General features: G+C 38.6%; 1 protein-coding gene across 2 annotated transcripts in view; it reads right to left on the bottom strand.

Moving 5' to 3' along the window:
- The window catches only part of NELL1 (neural EGFL like 1), an 807,199-nt gene that overhangs the window by 640,198 nt on the left and 145,487 nt on the right, over positions 1-21,514 (bottom strand). For both annotated transcript variants that reach the window (XM_035012452.1, XM_035012453.1), the window contains exon 5: positions 12,827-12,923. In XM_035012452.1, the coding sequence (XP_034868343.1) occupies positions 12,827-12,923 (97 nt within the window). The remainder of the gene's footprint in view (positions 1-12,826; positions 12,924-21,514) is intronic.

Below are 21,514 nucleotides of genomic sequence, written 5' to 3'. Positions count from 1 at the left end.
CCACGCTTGCACTGATCCTGGGGATCATCCCAAAGACAAAGCTTAGGGTTTTTCTCTGGTCTTTTCTGAACATGCATCTTGCTTTGGGCATGCATGTGGGTTTTCTAAGCACGGGTGCTATTAAATGCCATAATTGCCCAAAGAATCTCTCCCCTCAGATTTCATCCTTGCTTAGGGGTCTATGTATGTCAACTGTACTCTTTTGTCCCAGGTGACTGCAAAGTATTTGTCATATTTGCAATATTTTCAGGCAACACCTGCCACTTTCCTGACCTAGGAGAGTTGAGTTAGACAAGTGTCTTCTATCAGTCCTTCAGGCAGTCCTGGACAGAACAGACATACCAAATAATTTGCAGATAAGGTTTGCTCTGCTCCCTCCAGAAACAAGGACCACTGTCCCACACTGAGAACGTGGACTGACATCGAGACAGCCATTGAGCTAAGACCAGTATGAGGGAAGGGTAGGTAGAAATTCCACAAAGCTTTCCCACTACTTTAATGTTGCTTTTTTCTTGATTGAGAATTCACTTCATTGCTATAAACCTTTGACTATTTTCCTAAATTTTGACAAAAGTTGGTTCTGACAATTCCTGCTTGTTTTTGATGTTTCTGTGGAGGGACAGAAGCTTGGAGCTAGCTGTCGGGTGTGCCATTTTGCCGGCATACAGCTACTTATCTTTTAACAAGCCCTTCTGGAGACTCAGATGCACTAAGTTGGAGAGCCCCTAATCTAAGAAGTCACTAACACAGAAACTAATTATCAACCATATATTACATTTCATGGATCTTTCTAGAGACCAAGTTAAAACTTAATCTAGACCATCAACACATGTCACTAGGTCAGAGCACTCATAATTGAGCCTTCGATCAAAATCAGTAAGAAAGTCCTTTAAAAATACACAAATTATTGGGCTCTACAGTTCACAATGAGTAGTCAAAGTAGGCACAGGAATTTGAATTTTAAAATCTTCGAATGTGATTTTGAGGTCTTTCTGGGGTTGGAAACCCAGGCTACCCTTCATTACAGACCCAAGGCCCCCAAGAAAAGTGTAGCTTCACCAAGAAGTAACTAGCTACAAAACAAGAAAGAGCATCAAATGTGAGCCAATTTGGAACTAAAACATCTTGGACAAATTTGTTGAATCTTAGAAATATGGAAAATAAGGGAACATAGAAAAACCATGTGTGTATATATGGGTATGTACGGGTATGGATGTGTACATACACATACATACATATATACAAGAATTACCACCCTGAAAATGACATGCTTGAGTATTTATGACAAAAGGATTGAAAGCCAAATAAAGCAAACACCTATAAATATACCACCCAGCTTAAGAACTAAAACATCACTATAGTTGACGCCTTCTGAGTGCCCATCCCTAATTTCCATTCCTTCCTCAGAAGTAAACACTTGTGAATTTAGTGCTTATTCTCATGCATTTTTTTACATATATGGATGTATAAATAATATATCGAAATGTTTTGTATTTTTTTTAAGATTTATTTTAGAAAGAGAGAGAGCACAAGTGGGGGGAGGGGCAGAGGGAGAAAGGAGAAAGCAGACTCCCCACTGAGTGGAGAGCCTGACCCAGGGCTTGATCTCAGACCCCAAGGTCATGACCTGAGCAGAAACCAAGAATCAGACACTTGACTGAGTCACCGAGGCACCTCCTGAAATGTTCTGCATTTTTCACTTATTTCATACCTTAGTTTTCTCCTGCAACTTTATTCAATTTCAGTTTTAGTGTTTATGACTCTACTACAGTTTAAACATTATCCTATCGGTAGACAACTTTTTCTCCACAGTTTTTGAAATTAAAAGTTCTTGTGATGATGACTGTACATTCTATCTTCTTGGGTACATGACTGAAAGTTTCTTCAATGTGTATCGAGGTTGCAGTCCTGTATCATGAGATATACACACCTTAAATTTTATACAAAAACTCATTTCCCCTCTTAGTGGCTCTACCAATTCACGTTTCCACCACAGTGGCTCAATTAACCTCGCTCACACATAACATCATCAGATTTTTTTTCCCTTCTGCCAGGCTAATGGGTAAGAAATGGTATTTTGTAATGCTTTTAACTTGCATTTCCAAAATAACAATTGAAATTGAATTCCTTTTAATAAATTCATTGGCTATTCCACTTTGGAAAACTGCCTTTTTATATATTTTGCCTGATTTCTTATTCAGTTATGAGCTTCTTACTGATTTTAGCAATTCTTTAATGGATATCATTCTTTGCTCATTGATCTGGTTGCCAAGATCTTTGATAAACCTATTAAACTTGTTTTGTATATTAAATTTCTCAGTATTCTCTTCAACGGCTTTATAGTCACTATTGCTTAAATTCTTTTCTACCTTGAGATCATAAACATATGCTTCCCATGTTGTCTTCTGAAACTCGCAAAGTTCACATTTAGGCATTTAATTGTAATCCTAACTGATTTTTGTGTATTGTTTCCAAATATATTAAAGCTTTTCCTGACACTATACACAAAAATCAGTTACATCAATTAGTATATACATGAAATATTCAAGTCAATAATTTTTCTAACCATTTATTGAGGAATACATCTTTTCCTCATAGATCGGGAATGCCACTTCAGTTATGTATCAAGTTTCCAAGTTTTTACGTGTAGAGTCTCTTCCTGGCCTCTGCATGCTATTATTTTGGTTCATGTGCCAACCCTCACATAGAGATCAACCTGTTGAGTGCTATCATATAATAAGCCTTCATATCTGAAAGAAAAAGTCATTCCTTTTACATCTTCAGAAATATTATTCTTGGTCTTTGCTCTTCCATATGAATTTTAAAATCAGCTTGCCAGTTTCATCAGAAAATAAAATCCTCTTGGGAATTTATTACAAGGTCATTCAATCAAGAAATCAATTTGGGAAGAAGTGAGATTTTTTAAGCCTTCCTCTCCCACCTGCCCTCATTTAGGTCTTCTCTAATGATTTTTAATAAAGTTTTTAATTTGTTCCATAATGGTTATGCATCTATCTTGATTTGTTCGTAAGTGCTAATTTTTTTATATTATAAATGAAATATTCTATTTAACAGCACTTTTGTTGCTCCTTTTTTCAGCAATGCAACTGATTGCCTTTAATTTTTACATCCAGCACTCTTTCTGAACTTTAGTAATTCTAATATTTGTGAATCCTATTTTCTTTGTAGATAATTACATAATTTATAAAGAACTATATTTTTTTATAGTCCTTAAGGTTTTGTTTTTTGGGGGTTTTTTTGTGGGGGGCTGGTTTGGGGTTTTTGTTTTTTTGTTTTTTCCCAGAAGGACCTATAGTACCATTTTGAAAATAAATTATGGTAATACAGTTTCTTGTTGGATTCCAGATTTTAACAGGAATTTTCTTAATATTTAAACCATAAATGATTTGTGTGTTTATGCACACTTTCAAGTTTAATGAAATTTCCTTCTATTCCTATTTTGCTAAGAATTTATCATGAGTCAGTACTGAATTTATCTAGTGTTTTTTGTGCCTCTTTAGTTAACCATAGATTTTTGTTTAATGTGAATTTTATTAGTCTATTGATAAAAATAGATTTGCATTGTTGAAATAACCAGCTTGGTCTCTCTCACATATGCAGATACACACAGCTAGATTTGGCTTGCCTCCTACCCTTTTTTTTTTTCCTTAAAATTTTTAATCTAATCTGTGTTCAATAGTACATTGGCTTATACAATTCTTTTCTTATAAAATCCATGTCCACTTTGGAAATCAAGGTGTTAGATAGTGTTCTCATTCATTCTCTTCTCCATAAGAATTTACGTATGATTAGAATCATTTCCTTGGATGTGACAGAACTCCCCTGTAAAACTGTCTGAACCCAGTAGTTATTTGGTGGAGAGACATGGTAAATTGTGAAAAATGGTCACAATCCTTTGCTCTTTGCTGGACTGCTGCCCTGTGCAATGGGAATTTGTACTATTTCCCCTCAAAAAGATGGAAAATATTTCCCATACCCTTGAATCTGGCCTTTTAACTTGCATTGGTCAATATAATGCAGCAATATAACAATGTGTAAGTTGCAAGCCTCTGCTTCAAAAGACTGTGCACATTTCTGCTCCAGCTCCCGAAATCCTGATCAGCCACCATGTAAACAAGCTTGGGCTAGACTGCTAGAAAATAAGAGATCACATGACGCAGAGATGAGCCATCCCTGCAAAGTCCATTCCAGTCCAGCCAGCCCCCAGAAAACCAGCAGCTGACCAAAAATACATGAGTGAAGCCACTCAGAAGAGACGAATCATTCAGCTCAGCCCAGGCCAAAGTGCCAAAGCACAAAATTGTAAGCTGTTTCAAGCCATTAAGCTTTGAGTCCCTCTGTTATGCACTGAAAGCTAACTGATGGAGATTTCATGTCATGAATCCTTTAGAATACCTTATTTTTCATTTCTAAAGTCCATTTTGATAATCCATATGTTTTTAGGAAATTGCCCATTTTTCTCTAATTTTCCAATTCAAAAAAAAAATTAGTGATTACCATTTTAGCATTCATAGTATTTGGTTTATTATTTTTTTCTCATGTTTCTTGCTCAAACTTCAATTTGTCTTTTCAAATAACCAAATTGTGTTTTTCTTGATCTTGTCTATCGTATCCTACTCATTATTCTCATTTCTGTTCTTATATGCTAATGTTCTCATGCCTTTTACTTTCTTAGGTTTATTCTGATTTCCATTTGCTAACACCTTAAGTTGGCTGTTTTATTCTTTGAATTTGCCTTTTCTGCCTTCATAGGATGTATTTTCAATAGCTTCCATTCTAGAGCATGCCCTTTTACTCTTATGTATTTTGAAAAAGAGAAAAAGTTGCAAATTGTAACATATTCCAATATATCAACCTTTTTCTTTTTAGTTACTGCTTTTATGTCTCATTTAAGAATTATTTTTCTTACATCAAGGTCATAAAGATATTTTCCTATGCTATCTTTTTAGGCTTTACTAGTTTACCTTTCAGATTTAGGTCTATAATCCCCTGGAATTGATTTTGCATGTCGTGTGCAATAGAGGTCAAGATTAGCTCTTTCCTCATAGGGATATTCAGTTGACCTAGGACCCTGTAGTGAAAAGACCATCCCTTCCAGAGTATTCTGTAATGCTGCAATGTAGACTTTCAGGTTATATATTAGGTGTATGCCTCTTTTAAATGGTAATATTAAAAAATCTTAAATAAAAAATGGTAATATTATGTGGTAAATTTGGGGGCCTTGAAGTGTGATAATGCCAGAGCATTCTACAGCTTCCTTTAGTCTGGTCTGTTTCTTTTTTTTAACCACTTCACTATCAACACTTCGGAATCCTCGCTCGTTTTCAGTTTTTATTTAAGATTCCTTTATTCCTGCACCTCCTCAACTCGTTCTACCTTGTATTTGCCTTTTTCCTTTCCTACGAGGGAAGATTTGGCTTTTGTTCAAGGACCTTTCTACTGTCCTTGTCCAGTTTTAGTCTAGTGATAAGCACCTTGCTAGGGGAATGCCCACGGGGACAGTTGTGCCCTCTGCCTTCTCTGGCTGCACTCGTTCAGTGTAGAGGACACATTTCTTCCCATAAACCTGGATGACTTCGCCAGTTTGCCGACCTTCGTAGTGTCCTCACACAACCTGTCCCTCATCCTCCTTTCAGATGGGCACAGATCGCACTATCGTACTTCTGTCTCCGCTCTTTTGGAGGGAAGACATAACCTTACTGCGAATGTGGGAAGGTGCACTGTTGCGGTTCGCACTCCAGCCAGAAGTCACAAAGGGACTGAACTTCATTTTGGCCAGTGGAGCTTCAGCAATGGCCGTAAAAGCAAAGGTGGCATCTTCATTTTTAATTGTCTCAATATAAACAATATACATCAGGACTTAAGTTAGTATGAATCCAATACAGTACTCACACTTTTTTTTTTTTTAAGATTTTATTTATTTATTTGACAGAGAGAGACACAGCAAGAGAGGGAACACAAGCAGGGGGAGAGGGAGAAGCAGACTCCCTGCCGAGCAGGGAGCCCGATGCGGGACTCGATCCCGGGACTCCAGGATCATGACCTGAGCCAAAGGCAGTCGCTTAACCAACTGAGCCACCCAGGCGCCCCCAAAATTGGGCATTATTTAATCAATGATTAAGGTTCATGTATATTCTCCATTCGTTCACCAATTCCCCTTGTATTTTATATCTTTCCTCTAAGAAGTTTCTTTAATGAGGATCTCTTAGTCATAAAATTGAGAGTTTTGTCCATAAATTCTTATTTCGTGTTCATGCTCAAATGATAATTAAGCTGGGTATATGCTACTACATTTGGGAGTTATTTTCCCTGAAAACTTTGAAAATATTTTTTTTTTTTATCATTTAGCTTCTGCTTTTACTGATTAAAAGCCAGCTGTTAAATTTATGTTATTCTTTTGTGGAACATTTACCTTTTCAGGGTTACTGTTACTATCTTCTCTGGGTCTTTGGGATTCTACTATTCCAGTAATATATTTAAGTGTGGCTATTTATCTTACTTGAGTAATAGATTAAAATGGTCCAAAATTCTTCCCCTCCTTGTATCCATATCCTTACAATGTGATACAGCAGAGTCCTTTAAGAGATGGAATCTATTTCTTTACCCCTTGACTATGAGTTTGGCTCTTGGTTATGACTTGCTTTGGACAATAACATATTAGCAAACGTGATAAGGCAAGCTGAACCTTGAAAAGCAATAATACGCTAGAGCTTGCTCTCTTCTTACACTTGGAATCTTAGGACTATCATGTGAATAAGCCTCTAGGCCACTAGAGAATGAGAGATCACATGCAGGAGAACCGAGATATAGTAGTCAACAGCCAGCCTACTACCAGAGATGTGAAGAGGCCATCTTAAATCATCCTGCCTCCTGCTGATTTGTCAAATGACCACTGACCACACGAGAGCCCAGTAGACATCAGCAGAGCCAGACCAGAAAAATCATCTAATCAACATGAAGAACTGTGACCTAAAGAAACTCAGAAACTTAAAAAATTGCTAAGTTTCTTGAGAGATAGCAATAGCTAATATACACTTTGACTACACTACTGAAATAATGAGAATTGGTATCTTTTATCAATTTTAGAAAATTCTTAGCCATCCTACTTCTAGTAGTACCTATAATCTCTTCTATAACCTTCTGGAGTTTTGAAATATATATGTATGAATATACACACATTAAAAACATCTATAACCTCTTTGTCTATATTTGTGCTTCTTCTCTACAAGGGCTTTCCTATCTCCCTCTCTATCTTCACACTATAATTAGGGTAATTATTTTGACAATATTTTCTGTTCTAAATGCTCTCCCCACCTGTACCTAATCTACCGTTTAGTGGATTCAGTGAGGTTTTCTCTTTCACTTTAATAACTGTATTTCTTATTTCTGGAAGTTTTTTTTTTGGTTTTCCCCTCATCATATTTATACTCTCTAGTCCTCACACATTTGTTACTTTGTTTCTTTAAACACTTTAAAACATGGGGATTTTCAAAATTCTTTATCTTGTAATTCCAATTTCTGTAGCCCTTTGAGGGCTAATTCATATTGCTCCTTCAAACCCCTACTCATGATGGCTTAAAAATCCTATTTACATGAACTTAATCTCTGGGAATCCTGTTAGGTTTGCATAGAAGAAAACCTTCCCCAAAGGTCATTTTCTTCATCCAGAATCCCAAGGACCACTTTAAGATAGTTTCTTGAGCTTCAGGAGCCAAATAAACCCAAATTTCAAGGCTGCATGATGCCAGGACTATGGTTTCAAATTCTCCCCAGGGAACTGTTTTTTCCTACGTGAAACTGAGGTGGAGAAAGACTACCTACTGGACTGCTTCCCATGGCTAAGCAGTAGACTCTTCTGCCTACCCCTTCATTGGAGTTATAGTCTCCTAGTTGTGGCTTTGTTTCCGAAGTTTCTGCCCCATCCTCCAATGTTGTATGAGATCTAAGACATTCCTCCCATCCCACCCAGACTGTTGAAATTTAAGGCTCTAACTGGGACTTCCATACATTGTTGTGGGATTACAAAATAGTACAGCCAAGTTAGAAAATACACTGGCATTTTCTTATAAAGTTAAACATACACTTCATATACAGCCCAGCAATCCCACTTCTACATACCCAAAAGAAAACTTGTGTTCATACGAAAACCTGTATGCAAGTATTTTTAGTGGCTTTATTCATAAATGCCCAAATTGCAAAACAACCTAAAAGTCCATGAATTGAGGGATGGATAAACACATTGTAGTACCTCCATACTACAAAATTAGAGTACCATAAGAAGAATGAATCACTAATGGGTGAATCTCAACATACATACATACATGATTTATAGAACATTCTGGGAAAGGCAAAACTATAGGGCCAGACAACAGATCAGTAGTTGTTGGACACTGAGGATGAGGAGATGAATCAAAAGCATTACAAAAGGGGGATTTTGGGGGCGCCTGGGTGGCTCAGTTGGTTAAGCGACTGCCTTCGGCTCAGGTCATGATCCTGGAGTCCCTGGATCGAGTCCCGCGTCGGGCTCCCTGCTCGGCAGGGAGTCTGCTTCTCCCTCTGACCCTCCCCCCTCTCATGTGCTCTCTCTCTCTCATTCTCTCTGTCTCAAATAAATAAATAAAAAATCTTTAAAAAAAAAAAAAGGGGGGGGGGATTTTTGGAAGTGATAGAATGGTCCTTTATCTTCACTATGATGGTGTTTACATGACTATATCAATTTTCCAAAACTCAAAACTGTACATTTAGAGGAATGAATTTTGTTCTATGTAAATTATATATATATATATATATATTTTTTTTTTTTTTTTAAGAAAAGCCCAGAACCAAATGGCTTCATCAGTGAATCTTACCCAACACTTAAATAAGATTTGACAACTACCCTTCTCAAACCCCTCCCCCAAAATGAGTAAGTTTTCCCAAAATCCCCAACTAATTTAAGGAGATTAGCATTATCCTGATACCAAAATCAGGTAATACTACAAGAAAACTACAGGCCAATAACCCTGATGAATATAAATGTAAAAATTAAAATCTTAGCAAGTTGAATTCAAGGGCACATTAAAGGATCACACATTATGATCAAGCAAGATTTATCCCTGAAATGCAAAAATGGTTCAATGCATGCAAATCGATAAATGTGACACATCCCAATAGAAAGATAAAACCCATACAATTGAGGCGCCTGGGTGGCTCAGTCACTAAGTGTTTGCCTTCGGCGAGGTCATGATCCCAGGGTCCTGGGATTGAGCCCTGCATTGGGCTCCCTGCTCCACAGGAAGCCTCCTTCTCCCTCTCCCACTCCCCCTGCTTGTGTTCCCTCTCTGTCAAATAAATAAAATCTTAAAAAACAAAAACATACAATTATCTTATAGATGCAAAAGTATTTGACAAAATACAACTTCGTGATAAAAAGACAAAAAATTGGGCAAAGGAACATACTTGAACATGATAAAAGCCATGTATGACAAGCCCACAGTTAACATCATACTCAACAGTGAAAGTTTAAAAGCTTTTCCTCTAAGATGAAAAAAAAGGCAAAGGCACCAACTCCTATTCAACATAGTAATAGAAGTTCTCATCAGAGCAATCAGACAAGCAATAAAGGCATCCAAATCAGAAAGGACTAAGTAAAATTGTCTGTTTGCAGGTGATAGGACTTTACATATAGAAAATCCTAACTATTCCACCAAAAAACTTTTAAGTCAGTAAAGCTGCAGGATACAAAAATCAACATACAAAAGTCAGTTCCATTTTAATATACTAACAATGGAATATCTGAAAAATGAAAAAATCCCATTCACAATAGTATCAAAAAGAGTAAAATACTTAGGAATTTAGCCAAGGAAGAGAAAAATCTATACAATGAAAACTACAAAACTTTGATGAAAAAATTGAAGTAGATCCAAACAAATGTAAACATATCCCATATTCATAGATTGGAAGAATACTGTTAAAATGTGCACACTACCCAAAGCCATTTGTAGGTTGAGTGCAATCCTTAAAATCTAAAGGGCATTTTTCAAACAAAAAAAGAACAAAGACACTAAAATTTGTATGGAACCACAAAAGACTCCTAATAACCAAAGTAATGCTAAGAAGAACAAACCAGGAGGCATCACATTTCCAGATTTCAAACTACGTTAGACCTTTTTAACGGTGCAGAGGTTAGAAGCACCAACCTCCATGCAGTCAAAAATGCACATGTAACTTCGGACTCCCCCAAAACTTAACTACTAATAACCTAGTGTTGACTGTAATTTCTAACCAGTAACATAAACAGTCAATACATATTTTGTACACTATATGTATTATATACAGAAAACATTAAAATCCAAAGGGAAAATAGATTTACAGTACCACACTGCATTAAAAAAATTCATATGTACGTGGACCCATACAATTCAAACCCTTTTAGTTCAAGGGCCAACTGTATACTACAAAGCTACAGTAATCAAAGCAGTCTGGCAAAAAAAAAAAAAAAAAAACAGACACAGAGACCAATAGAGCAGGATTGAGAGCCCAAAAATAAACCCCTGCACATGCAACTACTGTTTGACAAAGAAATCATGAATATTCAATAAGGATGGTCTCTTCAACAAATGGTGTTGGGAAAACGGGATAACTACACAAAGTAGTTGGATTACTCTATCACCACTAACAAAAATTTGAAATGGACTAAAAACTTAAACACAAGACCTGAAACCATAAAACTTCTAGAAGGAAACAGGGGAAAAGCTCCTTGGCATTGGTCTTGGCAATCATTTTTTGGATAGGACACCAAAAGCACAAGCAATAAAATCCAAAATTAATAAGTAGATCTACAAACTAAAAAGCTTCTACACAGCGAAAGAATCAACAAAATGAAAAGGGACCCTACGGAATGGGAAAAAAACATTTGCAAATCAGCAATCTGGCAAAAGTTTAATATTTTATATATATATATATATAAAAGTGTGTGCATACACACTTTTTTTTTTTTTAAAGATTTTTATTTATTTATTTGACAGAGAGAGAGAAAGGGAACACAAGCAGGGGGAGTGGGAGAGGGAGAAGCAGGCTTCCTGCTAAGCACGGAGCCTGATGCGGGGCCCGATCCCAGGACCCTAGGATCATTACCTGAGCTGAAGGCAGACGCTTAATAACTGAGCCACCCAGGTGTCCCTAATATCCAAAGTATATTTAACTCCTACAATAGCAAAAAAGCAGATTAAAAAATGGGCAGAGGAACTCAATAGTCATTTTTCCACAGACACGCAAATGGCCAAGATACATGAAAAGGTGCTCAAAATCACTAGTCATCAGGCAGATCAAAACGACAAAGAAAGATCACCTCACATCTGTAAAAATGGCTATCATCAAAAAGACAGAAAAATAACAAGTGTGGAGAACAAGGAACCCTTAGTACGCTGTTCGTGGGAACGTAAATTGGTACAACCACTATGGAAGTTCCTCAAAAAATTAAGATTAGAACTACCATGTGATCCAGCAATCCCACATCTGGGGGAATTAAGCTGAGTATATATCCAAAAGAAATTAAATCACTACCTCAAAGAGATATCTTTACCCCCATATTTATTGCCACATCATTCACAACAGACAAGACATGGAAAAAACCTAAGTATATGTCAACAGATGAATGGCTAAAAAAGTTGTTGGATATATACAATAGAATAGTATTCAGCCATGAGGAAAAAAATCCTGCCATTTCCAACGTGAATCAACTTTGAGGGCATTATGCAAAGGGAAATAAGACAGAGAAGGACAGATACTGCACAGTATCATTTATAGGTAGAATATAAAAAAACCTGAACTCACAGAGACAGTGGAATGCTGGTTGCAAGGGGTTAGGGGAAATGGGGAGATGCTGGTCAAAGTATACAAACTTTCAGTTATATTACAAGTAAACTCTGGGGATCTAAGGTACCCATGGTGATTCATGGTGATTACAGTGAATAATACCGTATTATGTACTTGAAATTTGCCAAGAGTGTAGATCTTAAAATGTTCTCATGACAAAAAAAAAGCCACTGATAATTATGTGAGTGAGGAGAGGGAGGTGTTAGTTAACACTGTTGGTAATCATAATGCAATATACAAGTATATCAAATCAAACAGTTACACGTCTTAAAGTTACATAGTTATATGTCAATTATATCTCAATCAAATTGGAATAACAGGAAAGAAACTTAAGTTTCCAACTTCTCGGTAATGGCAGATATCGCTCTGGTTTTCACTTTTCTCCATGTATTCGGTCTCTAAGAATTTTTTTTCTTGTAAGTGCAATAATGGGTCTTAAAAGATTTTTGTTCTATTTAATCCAGCATTTATAGGCATTTTGAAGCGGAATTTTTTTAAAACCTCTATTTTACCATATTGCCCAATGCAAAAGTCACCCATTCTATTGAAGATCAAGACTTTAAAATTTCATATTCTTAACTTCTTCATCTTATCACTGTGTCCTGTTTCTATAAAGTACAACAGTGTAGTTGTTGTATTACCTTCTTTATAAATAAGAAAACCAAAGCTCACAGAAGCTGAGACTTGTTGCCTATACACCGCCAGATTCTGAGAATGGAAACCAATTTGAAGATTATCTTAAGCCTCTCAAAACTAGGTCAGTAAGAAACATTAAGAGGATCATTTACATTATGCATCATCCATACTTGGCAGTACAGTGAACTGTGTGACCTTGAACAAGTCACTTGCCTGTCTAGTTTCAAAGGACCTACTTCATAGAATTGTTCTGACAATTATTCATGTCAAGCACATAGAAAAGCACACGGCAGAAGTAGAAAGAAGTGCTTACTTTGAATAAGCCATGCTTTTGGTTGCGTTGACCAAGCCATAAGTTGCTTCCTGGGGGAAGGTTGGTTTCAGGAGGGTCAATCACACGTTCATAAATCCTGTAGGGATAAAGAACAATTATTAATAAAGAGTTTGCTCAAAACAGAACCAAAAGGTTGGCATGTTGTTTGAAGTCTTCATGGCATTAGCTGCTGGTATAGAGAGATGGAGGCAGTATAGGGCATGTTTTAGATGATAGGTAACATGAACATAGAGATCTACTTCTTGACAACACTTGGACACATTAACTGGGCCTCTGTTGGCTTTCTATTTTCACCTTTTCAGCAGGGAAAGGAGGAAAAAGGTAACATTTTTAAGTGTCTGCTCTGAGCAATGACCCTTATACCTACTCTGCGAGTAAAGTGGTTTGATCTACATTATAGATGAGAACGCTGAGGTTCAGAGAACATAAATGGGTCAACCACAAGTTAAGACAGGGAGCAGTTAAGTTGGGATGAGAATCCCCATCTGCCTGGCTGCAAAGCCCATGCACTCCCCTTTGCACTCTACTCCTCCCTGGCTTTGGTTTATCTGGCCCCTATCCATTTCTACAGTAACCTGCTATACTCCTTCCAGCAAGTGAGCAGTTGCCCATATGGTAATATGCTTAGTCTACAAAATCAAGTAACTGAAATCATCCAATCCACAAATATTTACTGAGCACTTTTTAGGCTCCAAGCTCCACATGAGGCAACAAGAGACAGAGCCATCAACCAGAAATCCAAAATCCTGCCCTCATGGAGCAAAAAAGAAAGTCCAATATATGAAAAAAATATATGAAGACATAACTAATACAGAGGATAAAACAGCCCCAGGATCTTGGAAGGTATCTCCTGAAACTACTCAACAATTGAATAGTCTCAACTGTTCTGCCCTACCAAGCCCTAGTCACAGATCTTGAGATTTGTGCTCCCCTTAGAAATAGTCCCTGCAACCACCAGGTACCAGCCTTCACCTCACCCCTAGCAAGGGCCTCTCAACACCTTCTCTGCTAAGAAGGGGAAGGAGAAGCTTGCCTGAGAATTGAACTTGTCATTAGATGCTCAGAAGATTCTGGACGGGGTGCCATAGAGACCATCGTGGAATTTCAGTAACTCCTGATGGCCCGTCCATTCCTTGCTCTCTTCAGTTCTTGCTCAGAGCAGCTACAGGAGAAGTCAGCTCCAGGTACTTCCAAAGGTCTGGAAATTCATCAGACCTCCATGCTGGAAGGGAACTGACTGCCACCTGCCAAAGAGCTACCTGTTCCTCCAGTGGCTCTCAGAAGGCAAGAACTGAGAGACCACCCACTGTATCACAACCAGTGAGAAAAAGGCAAGAACTGAGAGACCACCCACTGTGTCACAGCGCACTGCAGCCTTGTAGCTTAGCCACACTGCCCATCACTCTTACTCCCCACTGGGAAAGTGCTGTTTCCTAACAATACTGCAAGGTATTCAATGGAGAAAGCTCTAAATGTATTCGATCCATCTGTACTAATTGTCCTCTCATTATAAATGGAGGCTCAAAACATAAACAAGGCAATATAAGTCTCCCTTAAAAAGACAGGCTATGTTTTCTCCACAGGAACACAAACTCTTTCACAGCTTAGAATGAACAATTTTAGATGAAACAATCATCTGTCAAAACTGCTTTAGGGCGCCTGGGTGGCTCAGTTGGTTAAGCGACTGCCTTCAGCTCGGGTCATGATCCCAGGGTCCTGGGATTGAGTCCCGCATCGGGCTCCCTGCTCTGCGGGGAGCCTGCTTCTCCCTCTCCCACTCCCCCTGCTTGTGTTCCTGCTCTCGCTGTGTCTCTCTCTGTCAAATAAATAAAAATAAATAAAATCTTTATTAAAAAAAAAAACTGCTTTAACCCAAGAAGCTGCTATATACACTTTCTTTAAAAGGGGTTTTTTCTAATATTCACAAAAAACTAGAAACAAGCCAAATTTACAACAAAAGTAAAATGCATAAGTTATAGATCAGCTTGATGTAATTTACTACAGTCATTAAGAGTGACAAATATGCAGGTTATGAAATATGGGAAAGTATAGACAAAATAATCTTCACTGGAGGAAAGTAGAATGTAAAATTATTTATGAACTACGGAGACAAGGATGCAAAAATTATGTTCCCCATTGGTGAATTTCAGAGGAGACCAGAAAGAAATGGAAATCGCTGTATTTAGGTAAAGAGGCGGAAGCTTAATTTTCTGTGAGGTTGTTTTACTAATACATTGAAAATACTGTCAAATTATTTATCTGAACCTTTCATTTTAAAACATTGGCATCTGTCGGAATGAGGAGAGCTTTCAATTTCAATGCTTTCTTTCTGGTTTTAAATATACCAGAAGGTGAGCTCCAATGAGCAGAGTAGGCTGTTAATGTTTATTAAGTGCATGAAGGATCCAAAAAAAAAAAAAAATCAACTTTCTAACATGCCTTATCTTCCCAAGTATAAATGCTCCTTCTGCCTTAGAAATAGTGGGCCTCAGATGTTTGCTTTCTCAATCATCAGCCCAAAAAGCAGGGCAGTGCCCTCGTGGCTGTGTCAAAGAGGTATGATTTCGGGGGTCACACAGCCCCCATCAGGATCCCTTCTGATGCCATGAAAATCTGCTGGCTGCTGCCTCCCCCCACCCCACCCCAGCCAACAATTCACTCCAAGTGCCCAACCTCACTGGAGAATTCCAGCTAGCAGGCCGAGTCAACGAGCTGGATCCAGACACAGCAAAATGAAGAGAGCTTAGAAACAGTGTTAAAAAAATAGATACCCACACAGAGGAATCCTATATGAACTCTAGGAAACAAACTGAAGGTTGCAGGAGGAGAGGTTGGTGGGGGGATGGGGTAACTGGGGGGTGGGCATTAAGGAGGGCACATGATGTAATGAGCACTGAGTGTTACATGCAACTGATGAATCGCTAAATTCTAGTCCTGAAACTGATACAGTATATGTTAACTAAATTGATTTAAAAAAAAAAGGGCAGATAAACCATATTTGAGGCACATTCCACAAAATAATTGCCTGTGCTCTTTCAAATGTCCATGTCATAAAAAGCAAAGACTGAGGAATATTTGCCAATTAAAAGAAACCAAAGGGAGGATCCTGGTTTGGAGCTGGGGACAGAAAAAAAAAATCCTATGCAGGACTTTAGTGGGAAAATTGGTGAAACTTGAACTGTAGATTATATACTAGTATTGTATTGATGTTCAATTTCCCGATTTTGAGAACTGGTCATGTATACTGAAGTGTTTTGCTCTTAGGAAATACACACTGAAGTATTTAGGGGTAAAGTCCTGATATTTGCAACTTCTTCTCAAAGGCTTCAAAATAACAATGTGAATATGTAGAAATACAGACACATGTAAACACACATCGCGCAGAGAGAAAACAGAATCTGGGCCGAGTGCAGGATTGTTTTTTGTGCCATCCTAAAAGCTTTCCTGTAAGATTAAAATTATTTTAAAATAGTTTTGAGACTACAGTAAAAAAAAAAAAAAAAAGCAAGAGGGTCTGTAATACATATAAACTAAAAATACACACATTCAAAACAATTATCTATTAGCCAAGGACACCTACAAATTTAAAGACTCACATAAGGCACATGGTAGTGTTTTCCTAAAGGAATGGGAAGGGCAAAAGGGAGGAAAAAGTGAATGACTAAAAGATGAATGAATGAAACAAAAGGAGTATTGCACAGATTAATGCCAGTAACACATCATTAGCTAAGAAATAAGATTCTCCCATCCCTACCTGTACCTCCTTTACAAAGGGAGTTATACCACCGACATGCCAGACAAACACAATCTTGACAGAAGGCCTGACCCCTGGGTTACAGTTTAGGTGGACTGGCTCAGGTGGACAGGCAGGTAAGGCCCAGTGATCTGTCACTTAAATCTAGTATCCGTCAAGTCAGATGAAAAGTCAAAGGTAATGCAATGAACTCCTTGGTTTCCTGTGTGGTCAGGAAATAGAAACTTGATATTCTAATATTCTGGTTAATGAGGTTTCCTTCACATCAATATCAGATTATCTACAATGTGATACGGTGTTGGCTACGGGGACACACACAGCAAAACTAATATGGCCAAGTCCCTCTCCTCAGGTCAAATGCCTGAGCCAGAAAGACAACCCACAGGCACACACCTTATCATTCAGTGAAGTGCAATGATCTATGCAAGCAGAAAGGAAAATCAGAATTCCGTCTGTCATAATCAGAGAAGACTTTCCAAAGAAGGGAACACCAGAGCACATTTTTGGATGAAAACCAAAGTGGAGCTGACACGCAGACATAAAGCCAACATTTACACAGCCCTTAGCGTGTGCCAAGCATTGCACGTGGAGGGCTTTCCATGTATTAATTCACTTACCCCTCACAACGCTACCTCAGGTAGGTGTTCTGGGCGCAGCACGGTTCAATACCTTGCCCATGGTTATGCAATTTGTAAATTTGAGACCAGACCCCCAAATCTGTGCTACTCACTCAAGTAAGTTAAAACTCCTCACTTGACTAGTCATCAGGAAGGAAAGCAGAAAACAAGTTCATGTGCCAAAGTATGTGGCCAACACTGGTTAGCTCTCCCAGAAGCCCCTTTTCTCTTCCTCCAGGGCTCACAGCTACACTACATTTCCAGCCGACCTCACAGCTAAGGGTGGCCAGCTCATGTGAGTGGAGGTGCAACCCTTCCAGGCCTGCCTTTTCCCCAAAAATATCTCCCTCAAGCATCTTTCAACATTCCCTCCACCTTCTTTCAGGTGACTAGAGAAGAGAGAGAACTAGGAGGCGGGCAGAAACAAGATGGAAGATCCTAGATTCCTAAATGACATGGAAAGGCTACCTGCCAGCTAGATACACGTAACTGCATGCTACCTAAGCAATAAAATTCTATGTTAACCCACTGAGAGAGAGAGAGGATTTTCTGTAGTTCCAGCCATTATTTGCCCTAATATGTCCCACTGAAAATCAAAGAGGACTGATGTATTTTCATGCACACAAGGTCAAGAGATACCAGAGATAGCGTGGTGGAGCAGAGACATGAATTCAGAATAAAACAGATTTGGACTTCTATTCTAGTTCTGTATTCTACTAGCTGTATGACCTTAATCAAGTTATTTCTCCGTACCTCAGCTTCCTCAACTAAAAAAAAAGAACTATTACTGATGATGGTATGGTTTGCCCTGAGGCTTCAATGAAATACGTTTAATGCCTTGGCACCTAGTCGGTACCACCATTCTGTTAAACTCACAGGTGTCTGAGAACGCAAAGCTCCACAGGTCACATGACCCATTACAGCCCACTGGCGGAATCTATTGCAATGGGATTACCAGGGTCTTAGATGCCTGCTTGTGCTTTGGGATACAGTTTCAAGGAAGGATATCACCTGTCACACTGAGTGTATTTAAAGATGTGCAATGTCAATGTCAAAATTCAAGAACATAGTACCTACTTTGTCATAAGTTTCCTCCGCTTTGAAAGTTTTATAGTCCCAAATTTCTTTTCACTTACAAATTTAAAAGCTAGAACAAGTGAATAATTTAAAAAAAAAAAAAAAAAAAGAACCCAAAGGAATTAACAGCATTCATTTCTCTTGCTGTTTAAACCTCTTCAGTTATGGAGCAAACTGACAACTTAGATACTAAACTGTAGATTAAAAACAATTTCTGGACAAAATATTTTCTAAGGCATCCTAAAATTTCAGTATTTTCATCTTGTTTTAAAATATTCATTGGCTTCTTTTAATTTGTTCAAGCCATATATCAAACTTTTCGACATTATTCTAAGTTCCAAGCAAACTTTTTTTTTTTTTTTTAAGATAGAGCGAGCGAGAGAGCAAGGGGAGGAGCAGAGGGAAAGAAGCAGACTCCCTACTGAGCTTGGAGCCCCAGGCAGGGCTCGATCTCAAGACCCTGACATCATGACCTGAGCCAAAACCAAGAGTCAGACCCTAAACTGACTGAACCACCCAGGAGCACCCTAAGCAAACATCTTAGGATTTTTACATCCTTCCAAAGTAACAAGTTGACATTTAACAAATTTGACTTTTGTTCAAAGTTCATCAGAAATATACATAAGATTAGGGACGCCGGGGTGGTTCAGTCAGTTAAGCATCTGCCTTCGGCTCAGGTCATGATCCCAGGGTCCTGAGATGAGTCCCACATCAGGCTCCTTGCTCAGCCGGGAGCCTGCTTCTCCCCCTGCCTGCCCATACCCCTGCTTGTGCTCTCAAATAAAATCTTTAAAAACAAAACAAAAACAAAAAGACTTGAATTTTTAAATTTACGTAAGATTAGAAAGACTCAAAAGAGAGGTAGAGGATTTGCTTATTACATTGTGTTTAGATACACAATAACCTAAGCAATAACAATAAATACACTGCTTTTATAGGAGTAAAATAGGACATTTTTCATAACACTTTTGCTTAGTCCAGTACCAGACACATTCTGAGGACCATTTGGGACCTGAACTGGTTTTAGCCAATCCTTAGAAAAGTTTCTGGGAAAATGAAGATGGCTTCAGTGAGCAGGGGCCCTCACTTTAAATTCTTACTTCAAGACTGCCCTCATACATCCCTTTTAAAATATATACCCTGCCTGCCCTATATGGGTTGTTTTTTTTTTTTAAGGTTTTATTTATTTGACAGACACACAGCGAGAGAGGGAACACAAGCAGGGGGAGTGGGAGAGGGAGAAGCAGGCTCCCCGGTGAGCAGGGAGCCTGACATGGGGCTCAATCCCAGGACCCTGGGATCATGACCTGAGCCGAAGGCAGACGCTTAATGACTGGGCCACCCAGGCACCCCTGTATGTTAGTTCTTTACCAATCTCTGAGAACCTCCCCACCTAGATGACCCATTTAGACCTACTCTCCAGCACTTGAAGGTAGGACCATGTGCCTCCCTACCCACTGGAGTCTCTAGGATTCTGGTCCCAGCTAAGCCTACTTTCTCAGACCTCCCTGCCAAGAATGAAGGAATTGATCTTTTCTGGTACTCTGAGCCCAACACTTAGACCCGCAAGTTGTGCCTGGAATTCCTAACTGTTACAACCACCAATTATCTGCTGAGAATGCAGGAAATAAAACCCCCACCCACAACATCTTTGCATCTGCTCCATGGTCTCCTGGACCTTGCCTGGCCATCCTATATAAAGTAGCTACTAACCAATCCTCACTTAGCTTATTCTTTTATCAAACCAAGTAAGTCTCCAAAATTGTCTTGGTGCTCTCCTGATTGACTGTCTCCTCCTACCAGAGGCAAGAATCTTGGAAACAGGGACTTTACCTATCTTACCTTTTTTTTTTTTTTAAGATTTTATTTATTTATTTGACAGAGAGAGAGATCGCGAGAGCAGGAACACAAGCAGGGGGAGTGGGAGAGGGAGAAGCAGGCTTCCCGCTGAGAAGGGAGCCCAATGTGGGGCTCGATCCCAGGACCCTGGGATCATGACCTGAGCGGAAGGCAGACGCTTAACGACTGAGCCACCCAGGCGCCCCTCTATCTTATCTTCTTGTCAGTATCCCTAGTATCTGGAAGAGTGCTAGTCAAAATAAGTGCCTACTCCATCTATTTATTGAATAAATGAAGGAATGCTCCCTGATACTATCTTAAGAGGAGGGCTACAGACACTTATACAAGCTCTAAAGTAATACAGCAAAGACTTTACGTGGTCAAACTTGACATTTTTCTGCAGATACTACAGTCCATGAAAACAAGCGAAATGTGATCACCCTTTTCAAGGGTCTTCTTTCACCATCCTCAGTTCATGAAATCTACACAAGAATACCGAACAAAAGAGCAAGATGAACCCCTCTCAGTTTTTCATCCGCAAAAAAAAAGATAGGGATAGCTAGTTTGAATCTGTGAGGCAGATGACTCACTAACAGGAAAACCAGATAGAACAAGAGAAACAGTAACTTGAAAATTAATTAGATCAAGTGCAGTCCTTTTGATAAGCAATTTAGTGCTAAAGTTGAATGCATTATAATCAAATTTATCACATTCCCATAGGCTATCTGATACAAATCTGTATTTACCCTACAACCGTCTAAAATCTACCCTTCCTTATGGCTAAAGAAAACCCAATTATTACTTAATCACGTTTCTAGGCCTTGCACTCAAACGAGGCACTGCCTATTAAGCTATATTGGGAGAATTTATGGGAATTTTGCATGCCATTAGTATACATGTATCTTAACATGTGTCTTAACATGTATTTTAACATGTATCTCATTTCTAATACAATACCATGCAAAATTAAACATCCAGTCAAACATAAAAACTGCTTCAGAGGAACGAACAATGCAAAGAGTAACTGATACTTCTCATGAAAGTCACTCACTGAATCAAGGGCTCACATCAGAAATTTTCTTCACAAGGTACAACATCTCTTTAGTCATGACTTTGGTTAAGAATGCCCTCCCTAGGAAATGTCCCATCTGCTTAAAAGACCTGTCAATATTCTATGAAGAACTCAATTTTCTGTTAACAGATAAAGCCCTCAGAGCTCGACACAAAGCAAATCAAATGGTTCAACGACACTACTTATGAAGGAATATTGGATTTCTATTTACCTGGATGAAGACAGACCTCTGAAGGGACTCCATGATACCTTTCCCAATTACGTACAAGAATGAATTTCCAATGTAAACCATGTGGATCAGCATGTAT

This window comes from Mirounga leonina, unplaced genomic scaffold (assembly GCF_011800145.1).
Source record: "Mirounga leonina isolate KUSES-001 unplaced genomic scaffold, KU_Mleo_1.0 Mir_166, whole genome shotgun sequence".
Lineage (NCBI taxonomy): Eukaryota > Metazoa > Chordata > Mammalia > Carnivora > Phocidae > Mirounga > Mirounga leonina.
This window is presented reverse-complemented; position numbering and strand designations above follow the sequence as displayed.